Genomic DNA, 11,024 nt, shown 5'->3' on the forward strand with positions numbered 1-11,024 from the left:
TCTGAACTGACATGTCTCAGGTTAACTTGCCCCATAACTTTCCTCTGATACTTTGATGAATGTTTTGTTTTAATTATACTTATATTTACGAAAAGTCCCATACAACAATCTTTGATGAAACCATAAAAGTCAAACAGTTATCTTGATACCATCGTAGGCAACAAAAAATAAGGCGTCATTTTAAATCTGGGCCAAGTTGGCATATGGGCTTAGATAGCATGGAAAAAGTTGTCCTGGCATAAATTGACTTGTAACCATTTTTAATCAGTGTAATTTTTTTTGAATATAATGCATCAAATAAATAAATAACAAAAAAGTTGAATTAAAAATTGTTTTCATTGGCCTGAAATCATATTTTTCAATGGTCTGTTTACTAAATTCAAAATGTATATTAGGAATTTTAAACCAATAGTTGAACACTTAATTTTCTATTCGATTATTTAGGGAAACTTCTGGTATTATTGGCAGTTTAGTTCTAACCTTTCCTTCGGACAATTCAAAACTGTCATATACTCCTGTGAAAATAGTTGTAGAAAAAAGTCTCTTTTTTCAAATTTATTTTCGATAAACAGCAAAATAATGCCTGCCGAAACTCAAGACGAATCAGGTATTTCAATATACTTGTTTCTCAAAATTTTTTGACTTGGCTCGATATTTTTTCAATAATTCTATTAGCTTGATAATTAGCGCAACGTTTTTAGAAATATATTTGGAAACACTTTCTGTCATCGGAACGTTGCTTGCGTGGGTCCGTTTTTATACCTTAATTTAACATTAAATGGCAATCGATATTCTACGAAGCAGTTTTAATGTTAATCATTGATTGCCACCTCGAGAAAAAATGCTTTAAAAGCTTCCACTTTTGTTCGCTTTGTCCGTATAAATTCAAAATCAGCTCTGTGTAACCATTTTTAACTATTTAGTTCAATCTGTTACGCGCAAATTGGTAACAAACAATTTTTATTATCCAGTAAACCGAAATTTGAAATGTGCTTAGATCAAAAATTGGTTTCTGCGTTTTTCAAAGATCTATCAAAAGTCGATAGCCCCTAAGATAATCTGACAACTTGTTTTTGCTGAGCGAAAATTGCCGAGCGAAAATCGGTCTTAAAATACTGAAATTTTTTTTGCAGGTTAAATTAATGTGTGATCATTACATGGCTGAGTATCGGCTAGTAGGTTTGACAATATATTTAAATGTTTTCAACTACTATACTAAGTAGTTGAAACTAGTACTATACTTCGATAAACCATGCCACATTTTTTCATTTTCATATTATGTTTATTAGCTTATAATCTCGGTACTAGAGTTTTTCTGGGCTAATATGTGCGTCAAAATTAATTTCAACTCAAAAAATAAATTTTCAAAATACGATCTGTCTATCAAAAAACTTTGTGTCAAAAAAATTAAATTTACATTTTGAACGTCGAAAAAAAATCAGAGTTTATTTTTACTCGAATACTTTTAGCGAGCTTTAAATTTTTATAATTAAAGTAAAGAGTATATAAGCAGTTGGTACTGCTATTTTAGACATGAGAGGTGTGCGAAACTGGTGGGTGAATGTGAATCACATTGCCATTGTGGTGGCTGACATTGGGACCAGTCTCGCATTCTACACCGATGTGGTCGGATTCGAACAAGTCATGCGACCGGACTTCGACAGGTATAGCTTCACTTCTTTAATTTTTGGTCAGGTCGCTTTTTTTTTGGCGGACGAATCCGCTTCAAAATTATTATGTCTGGCGCCTGTCGAAAAATTGAGGGTTGTGCGGTCGGAAATAGTGCCAAAATGGGACCTTTGGGTGGCAGTAGGTCGAGTCTCTGAAGAAAAGCTTACGCCCTCTAACCGTCATCTGCCCCTGTTTTGACATCCTAATTTTTAAACTCATGAACAGTTAAGCAAATATTTTAACTTGGTTCTTGTGACAAATTTTGTTGAGCAAGAACGCAATTAAAGCCTCTAAAACTGCAGCTAGTAACGGCCAAACAAGGTGCTGTCAAAACATTGAATATTTGTTGAGAACGTTTTTTTTTACAATGAAAAGGACCAACATACATGCTGTTCAGCTCCTTAGGAAGGCCTCTGTTGTGCCTCTATTGAGAACTTCGTGCATTTTTGGCATTTCTTTGGTCTCAGAAACGTTGCACAGCTTGAAGAAAGTATTTTTAGACATGGCGCGTGGCTGACAATGGGCAATGTGGACCTGCACCTGATCAAAGGTCGTCCGGCGGTGCACTCTGACGATGATCTGATAGTGTCTCACATTGCTCTGACTGTGACCGGGGACAGGATGGAGACTCTGAGGGAGAAGCTGGCCGACATGGGGGTGCGCTACAGGAACAATGTGTCTGTGCCTAACCCCACTGTCACCAGTGGAAGTCGCAAAGGCCAAACCGATCAGGTGACCCATCTGACTTATATAAAAGCAAAATTAAAAATAACAAGACTGTTCGTATCAGGCTCGTAGCGAGCCGAGGGGAGGGGGAGGGGGGGGGGGGGGGGTAGGCGGCTGCTTCTTTCTCAATTCTGGTTTTGCCAAATTTTATGACCTCCATTTTTCGCTGAACAACCTCAAAATTTTTGTAAAGGCGACTTCGGCGCCAATATAACTTTTTTGAGGGGGGAGCCCGCGCCGAAAAAACGCATTTTTTTTGTTTTTGAAAAACTTGCCTGCGGCGCAGAAAATGTTTCATAAAATAGTGTCCTTATACTACTTTGGGAGAGCTGGGAAAATCAAATTGGTCGAATTAAAAAAACAAAGTTTTAAATTTTTTTTTGAAAAACCGCCCCTTAGAAAAATTTCTGCGCACACCACTGTAATCATCTTGAAAGATCCCAAAAGAACTTGCAAACATTTTGCTGAATGAGGCGACAAAAAGAATGCATAATTAATTTCTGTCAATTTCGCCTTTTGCGAAATAAATTTTTTACGAAAAAAGCATGATTTATTTCTGCCGATTACATCATCACTTCATTCTATTCAATTTTAAAAAGCTATACTTTTGCCCTAACAACCTAAACAATTAGTGGTGTCTGAGGACTTTTTTAAAATCAAATTTCAATTCTCGGATGGCATGTTGTTACAACAGGGCAACTATAAAAAAGATTTTGATCAATTTAAGAACATTTGGGTCGAGGTGCACACTTTATGTTTCGACTGACTAAAAATTGGTATGTTATGACCGTCTCGACCAAAACTTGATATGTTTCGACCGTGCTCGACCTAAACAAATGTGCTCGAACGTGCTCGACCCAAGCAGGATATGTTTCAACCGTATTCGACCGAAAAAAAATGTGCTCGACCGTGCTCGACCCAAGCAAGATTTGTTTTGACCGTGCTCGTCCGAATTCGGGTTTGTTTCGACTTTCAACCAACATGAGTTATCCAAATTCAAATGTTACCATTTATCTTTTCGGGTAACATCCTATGATGCTTCTTTACCAGAATAAATTAATAAAATAATAAGCATAGAAGTGAACTATTTTTGAGTTATTTTTTTTCCATCTTTTGGAATACTGTTTTGCATTTTGAGTCCAAATTGTTGAAAAAATATATGTTAAAGGTATGTTTCGACCGTGCACGAGGTATGTTTCGACCTTGCTATAGGTATATTTCGAACTTGTACTCAAACCCCCTGTCTCGAATAGTCTTTTTCGGTCGAGCACTGACAAGTGGTCGACTTTGAAAGTCGGAAAAAAATGAGCACCTCGACCCGCGCATTAATCTTGTGTTATTGACATGGTATTTGGTCTTGATCAAAATGACTAACGAGATAGGATTGCAGACTAAACACGCATAATATTCTTGGTTGGATGGCTTTTTTGTGCTTGTGATTTTAATAACAGTTATCTTTTACTACCCCCACTGTTACAAAACAAAGCAGACATACGTTAGCAGGTACAAGGTTCGCATATGCCTAACTGTTTAATGGAATTATTTTCATAGGGTGGGATATTCATTCCCGGGTCGACGTGCTCGATTTATGTCGCGACTTTCTCGACCAAAAAACGGTATGTCTCGACTTTCTCAACCAAATTTTGGTATGTTTCGACTTTCTCGACTCAACAAAAAAGTTTTCGATTTTTTTCGATCCAATTCAGATATTTTTGACTTTCTCGACCAAAATTCGATATAGTTTGAACTTCTCGACTTTCTCGACAGACATTTTTTAAAACTTTATTTGTTCGACCCCGCATAGTTTGCTTAGATTTTCTGAACCAAATTTCGATGTGTGCCGACTTTCTCGATAAACATTCTTTTAAGAATTTGAAAATTTGTTTGTTCAATCCCACATAGATACGTTCGAGTTTCTCGACCAAAAATCGATATGTTTTGACTTTCTCGACCGACCATTTTTAAAAAAATTCGACCCCGCATAGATAAGAACTAAAACTTTTCAAAATTTATTTGATCCATCTCAGATCCATCATGATCGATTAAAATCCATTTTTGTTTTCAATAGAATTGATTTTTTTTTGTAGATTTTTATTCTACTTATTGCAGTTCTCTTTAATTTTTTTTAACATGTTTTGAAATTTGTTTTTTGACCCCGCATAGATATTATTCGATTTTCTCAGCCTATGTTTCGTTTTTCTCGACCTATGTTGCGACTTTCTCCACCTATGCTTGGACTTTCTTGGCCAAAATCGGGTATGTTTTGAGTTTTTTGACCTATGTTTTGACTTGTGCTGGACTTAAAATGGCTTCTCGACCTCGGAATTTTAGTAGCAAGACTGCATTTGCTCGATTTTCAAACTAGAAGCATAAGTTGAGCACACTGACGACCCAGGTTACTAGGCGCCATAGGGTAAATCGTTGATTCTCAATGAACGTGAATTTTCGGGAATAAGTGGCTCCTACTTAAACTAAATGCATGCCACACGTTTAGCCAAAAGGGAACCGATGGACCTAAGAGCTGTTGAACTCTCAGTGGTGAATCGCTAGAAGTGATTGAACTTTTTGCCAAAAAGCATTGCGTGCTTGTAATAGTCCTCTTGATGTGTGTTTCTAAATGCCGGCTATAGAAAATTCTTGAAGCCAACTAGTACTCTACTTTTTTGAATCAGCTGATCGCAGTTAAGGGCACTTCAAATGCATATGGCGTTTTTGGTGCAATTCGAGCTGTTAATACATCATAAAAAGTTTCGGTTTATACAATCTGTGACAACTCATTCCGGAAGATCACGTTGTTGTCAATGTACAAAGAAGGAAAGCCGGCAACTTGTGTCGAAGTGGCAGTGAAATTCAGAAATGAACCATTTTGTCGCAGTCTGTTGATGAAACTACAAGATAAACTATGTTATAACTATGCACATCATAAATGATCATCAATAGATCGATCATCAGTGTAACGTTAAAGTGTTACGCAGTAAAAAATTTATGGATGTAACAAACTGAAAAATTTACGAGACATTTCTGAATAGCAATAAAGGGTCATCCCGGAATTCACAAAAAAATGCCATAAAGCTATTCCTTCCAAAGCTGCAGAGTAACTTTATATGAAAGCTATGAAATGAGAACAGCCATTTACAGAGCAAGTAGCCCAGAATGTTTTCAACAAATTCATTTAAGAAAACGGATTTTTGTTTTGCTTTTTCGATTATTGTTCCGACCATTGAAAATGGGAAGGAACTTTGTATTCGGGTGTGTTTTAGTTTTTTATTCTACTCAAAATCAGCTACCACAAATAATCATCGGACAGGATTGAGTGATATATCATATTAAAGACCTTTCAGTCGTAATTCGAACATTTGAAAATTTCAAAAAAAAATCACAGTTTCGAGAAAAACCGGTTTGAAATTTTTGGTTTTTGGTCTAATTACGAGCTAATTAGTAAGGTAGTTAGTAATTGCTATAGGTTATTTGAGCTTAATTAAAGCCGTGAAAACTTAGTTTTACTAAAGTAAAGATAGTGTTTGGAGTTTTTCAGTGCAATTTTGGAAATCAAAAACTTAAAAGTTCAAAAATTTTCCCAAAAAAGTTTTGTTTGAAAATTTTTTAAAATTTTTATTTCGTTTTTCTAGTCATTTTTCTTCAAAAACTGTTTTCCAATTGACCTATTTTACCATGACTCTCAAATATGCCTCATTTCTATTTTTTCGTTCAGATTTTTTTTATCGCAAGATGCAGAAAAAAAACGACACCAATTTGAGAAAACATTTTTGTATTTTTTAAGACTGGTCAGAACATTCTGAGCTACTTGCACAGTAACCGGCTATCCTCGTTTTGTTTTACAAATTTTCTTTCGCTGTTTTTCATAAGGAGAGGGGTTATTTAATTAGCTTGAGCAAGTAAGTGTTAACAGTTGTAAATTTCTGAATTATATATCATTACAGAGTGACTAATCCAATCTTGTGTTTACATCTTTCGCTTGAATTTATCTAGAAAATTGCGACCCCTTTTTTTCTCAGCAGCTGGTAATTTTTTTTTGGAGTTTTTCTATTGCAGTTTGAATTATGACAGGTAAGGGGACATTAACTCGATAGTATTAATATGTTAATAATTTATGTCATGAATGTTGATCGATGGCTCACGGCATCAATACTGTATTTGAAATGCTTTGAGGAGCTTGAAATGGATCTCTTTATCTACTTCACCCCATTGACGCCAAGTAGCGAATTGCCACCCCTATAATAAAACAATTCAACGGTTCAGCATTTGCGCATTTTGTATCCAGCAACAAATCTCCCCCTTTGCAAAAGGGGGAGAGTTAAAGAGATCCGTTTGAAATATTTTGTTGATGTATAGGCGTTTGTGCGGGATCCCGACGGCTACTACATCGAGTTCTGTTCCTGTGAGTCCTTGGAGGACTACCTGAAGCAGATCATGGCTGATAACTCCAGCATTGCCTCCAAGGATGAGTGGGGAGTCGGAACCATGACAGGCATGATGAGTGTATGTAATAATTGATGCTTTAATCCAGGGGCGGATTTAGGGGGGGGGGGGGGGGGAGGCAGACGCTACCTCCTTTAGGGATTCGACCCCTGCCGACCCAAAGGGTCCCCCCTTTATACTATTTTGAGATACACATTTGTGGTGACGGACCCTAAAATTTTTCTAAAGGCGAACGCGCGCCGAAAAAACGCAACTTTTTGGTCAAAACTTTTCAAAGTGCCTAAAAACGCCTTTTTTTGGCCTGTTTTTTTTTATTTTGGCCAAAAAGAGTCTTTGTAGTGCTTTGGGAGAGCTCGGAAAATCATTTTGTCCGACCCAAAAAAAAGTCGACAAAACGTTCGAAATTTTTTTGAAAATACGCCCCCCCCCCTCGAGAAAATCCTAGATCCGCCCCTGCTTTAATCCTTAAAATTAAGTTTTTCTCTTAATGAGTCTTAGCGTAAAGATAAATAAATGAACCAAACGTCGCGCTTTATTTCCTCGAAACACATGACAGACGTGAAGCGTATACTGCTTTCATAATTTTCAGTTCCCAGCAACTTTAGCTTGATGAAATTGAATACAACGCGTTAAATGTTTCCAAATGGACTAATTAGAAAAAAATGGAAATTATAGAACTCCGACTTCAAATCTAACAGTCAAATTGTATTTTGTACCTCCTTCAAGCTAAAAATCTTGTTCGCTCCACCAAAAAATGGTTCCCTCTCTTTCATTTTAGCAGCATACTGTTGGGCAAAAATTGTTGGCAAAATTATTGGGCTTTTTATAAGCGCCGAATTTTTAGAAAAAGTTAGCCTTTCGGCTAAAGATGTCTGTAAGTTGTTCTAGATCAGTGGGAAGTTGAAGCAGAGATCTCACGATGCTTCCGCAGCAGTTCGGCAGGTCAGACAGAGGCTGGAAGAGCTGGACACCCAGGTGAGAAACACTCTCTCAATTGATTATTATAAAGACCGTCATAACCAGATTTATTGTGGTAAAAATGGTAACCGGTTGCTGGGCAAGTAGCTGAGAATGCTCTACGTCCCACTATATTTAAGTATTTAAAAAAAGCTAAATAAAAAAACGAACCACACCGATTTTGGAACAAAAACATGCCTTTTCATTGTTTTTTTTACTAGTGAAGTAAATAATTCGTTGGTCATAATATGCTCAAACAATGTATAATATGCGCGATTTCAAAGTTTAAATAAAAAAATCAAGAGTTCTCACTCTAAATCAAAGCCTCTTTTCAAAATGAAAATTTCCGCTCTCAGCTGAATTTGTGCCTGAATATCCAGAAAATCAGACTTTTTTGTCAGCGCTGAGACTGCTCTTATGGGACTAATTTTAAAATGAAGACACATTTGATCCCCGTACGAGATTTTTAAATTTAGGACGGTGGAGCCGAAATAAAGCACCCTGATTGGTTGATTCCTGACGAGGAGATTTCAGAAGAAGAAATTGACGAGACTGCAGCCAAGGCAGATCCTGTGAAACTAAGGAATCTACTGAAAAGACGCAAGACGTATGGAGATATCACTCAAAACGCAACAGACCTCCAGATTCAACGACTACTGGTACTAAATTTATATTACAAGCTTTCTTAATCAAAAATTTTTATGATAGGACTTGAGTTTTTGCAATACCTAAATCGTAGAATAGGTATTGTTTGAACGGTTCATTTTTTCATTGACGTCTACATTATTGCGTAAACAAGTTCAAGCTTTGTTTTGATTAACTAACTCTATACGAAATTGTTGTAAATGTTGGATACTAAAAAAGTCTTGAAAAAAAGCTGTTACCACTTTACATCAAAGACAGTCAACCATGAAAAGCTCGAGAAGCATTAATTATTTGATCTCACGAAAGCAACCATGTCATAACTGTTGAAAGCGAAAAAACTTAAACGAAAGCAAAAACTTTCAGACCAACCAGCTTAACGGTTTTATCAAGCTCAATTCGTGTTATGAATGCATAAAAAAAACGACCTTGAGTTACAAAAAAGAGCTTTCATTTAAGTAACTCCGTCTGTGGAAAGTGAAGAAATGAGAGAATCCGGCTATGCTTAAACAGGCTAAATAGCCTTTCATTGATCCTCTGCGAATTGAATTGCAGAACCCACAATTGTTATTCGATGAACGTTAAAGTTTTGAAGAAATGTTAGATGGCTGTTGTCGGCGTCAAAATTGTCCGATTATTTTGCTGTTGGTTTCACGCAATGCTAAAATATTGAAAAAGTTGCAATACTGTTGTCATTTTTTTACAGGTCAGACACGACAACGAGGTGCCCAAAGTAATTGCTTCGCTGGAAGAATGGGTTCAAACCAAGAGAACCCAGACATACATTCCACCCGCCTTCTACGACAAGTTAGCTTATAATATAAAGTTATGACTAGATTTTTTGCTACCAACTTAACCCAAAAAATGGCTTCCTCTTATAGTTTCACTGTAATTTTTTTGCGACTCATTTCAAAAAGTAAAACTTATGATTTTTTTTTCAATTTTACCTCATGAACCTATCGTTTTTATTTGAGATAAACTTTCCGTTTTGACCAAGTAAAAGAATAATCTAGGTGGCTCAAACTTGACTATGATTGTGAGATGTAAGCTGGATTTTGGAGCAAAATTAGTCAGCCTTGAAAAACGACCTTAAATAGTGTAAAGTTCGTTGACATAGGGGGATACAGCTGTTATCCATCTGGAGCTGAACAGCTGGTATATTTTAGTTGTTTGTGACTTGTGTGAATGGTCTTAACCTCAGTTTTAGTTTGAAGTTCTGAAGTAACTTCCGAAGGAGCTGCAGCTGTTCTCCATCCGGAGCTAAAAATTCAAAGTGTTTGTGGTTTCCATTTTGGATGAATGGTTTTATAGCGTCATTGTGTTAAATAATTGGTCTACATTAGCATTATTTAATTGATTTACAATTTAAATCTAATAGATGGTATGTCATGTAGCATTAGTAATTTGACCATGAATGTTGAACAAATCAGAAAAGCACGCGGATGTTCATTGGAATTTTCAAGCATCAATGCAAAGTTTGTTGACTATTTCAGAGAAGGACAGTTGATTCAACCTCCATCCTTCGAGATGCCTGCCTATGTCAAACGAAACCAAAACGCATGGAACCTCAACAAATAAACTCAAGTCAATTACAAACGAGTAAAACTGAAATCGAAGTGGTGCCAGGGCTTCAAGCGCACACCAATACGGGGTGACGCTCAAGACAATTCAACAAAAAAATTAGTTGGGTTTTGGTTTCAACCTGCAATAATTTCATCATAACAAAATATCTTTCATTACACAAAATAATTTTTGATCGCTTCATACTTTCCCGCGTGGAAACTCTTTCCCACAGCTTCTATTAAAAGGAATTATAGTGAGCCCAATAACTATCTCCTAGTTTTTAATTTATTTCAGACCTTTGAGCAGTCCTTATGCTATTTTTAAAATCAAGTCTGAAAGTGTTTATGAACTTGTAATTGAGCCGAGGGACGGAAACCTGCTCAGGAAAATTTTAAAAAAATTGCAATAACTTTTGGCGTTGTACTCTCTATGAATCTACAAAAATATCTCTGTTTGTTCCGACTTTCGTGCTCGAGTGGTTTTTTTCAAATTTCGTTTTTTTAACTAGCCATTTTTGACGGAATTTTTAAAATAATATTCGGAAGCTATTGTTGTGCTGAGCTTAAATCTGAAAAATATATTTTACCTGTGATCATTTTTCGTAAAGCTATGGGTGTTTATAGATTGCCAGTTTGGCGAATTTGGGACAATTAACGCGCGATATATTTCGCGCTAATAACGAGTAAGCGGAAATTTAATCCGTCTTAGAAATCCTTCCAAATTGGTTCAAGGAAGCTTATATGTCATAAATGATTTGTTAAAAGGAGCAAAATCTATCACTTTGTACTTAATATTCTCAAATTTAAAAAAAAATAATTTTATTTTTGTACATTAAAATTATTGTACATCAAAATGTTATTACTGCTCGATATACCTTAGAAGGCAGTCGGAACAATCAGGGCTTCGCCCTGATACGAGCAGTCTTGTCTTACCTCGGTAATTTATGAATATTTGAATTTACAAAAAAAGACGAACGCGTGGGAGTTTATTCAAAATTTCAACTGTTTCCCGCGTCTTGAAATGGC

The 11,024-nt window shown here is 36.2% G+C and overlaps 1 protein-coding gene across 1 annotated transcript; it reads left to right on the top strand.

Moving 5' to 3' along the window:
• The first annotated feature begins 442 nt into the window (after positions 1 to 442).
• On the top strand, positions 443 to 10,199 carry LOC134840348 (uncharacterized). Its single transcript, XM_063856111.1, has 8 exons — positions 443 to 607; positions 1,532 to 1,664; positions 2,172 to 2,403; positions 6,751 to 6,897; positions 7,726 to 7,812; positions 8,271 to 8,453; positions 9,143 to 9,243; positions 9,930 to 10,199. Exons 1-8 carry the CDS (start codon positions 580 to 582, stop codon positions 10,012 to 10,014), a joined length of 996 nt encoding a protein of 331 aa, XP_063712181.1. The 5' UTR covers positions 443 to 579; the 3' UTR covers positions 10,015 to 10,199.
• The last annotated feature ends 825 nt before the right edge of the window (positions 10,200 to 11,024 follow it).

The sequence above is a fragment of the Symsagittifera roscoffensis genome, chromosome 2 (genome assembly GCF_963678635.1).
Source record: "Symsagittifera roscoffensis chromosome 2, txSymRosc1.1, whole genome shotgun sequence".
Lineage (NCBI taxonomy): Eukaryota > Metazoa > Xenacoelomorpha > Acoela > Convolutidae > Symsagittifera > Symsagittifera roscoffensis.

What these genes read in the sequence shown, in the direction of transcription:
- LOC134840348 (XM_063856111.1), top strand. Translation starts at nt 580, where the DNA reads ATGCCTGCCGAAACTCAAGACGAATCAG. An exon ending in CGAAACTCAAGACGAATCAG is followed by an intron (nt 608 to 1,531) that starts GTATTTCAATAT and finishes CTGCTATTTTAG; the next exon opens with ACATGAGAGGTGTGCGAAAC. An exon ending in CCACCCGCCTTCTACGACAA is followed by an intron (nt 9,244 to 9,929) that starts GTTAGCTTATAA and finishes TGACTATTTCAG; the next exon opens with AGAAGGACAGTTGATTCAAC.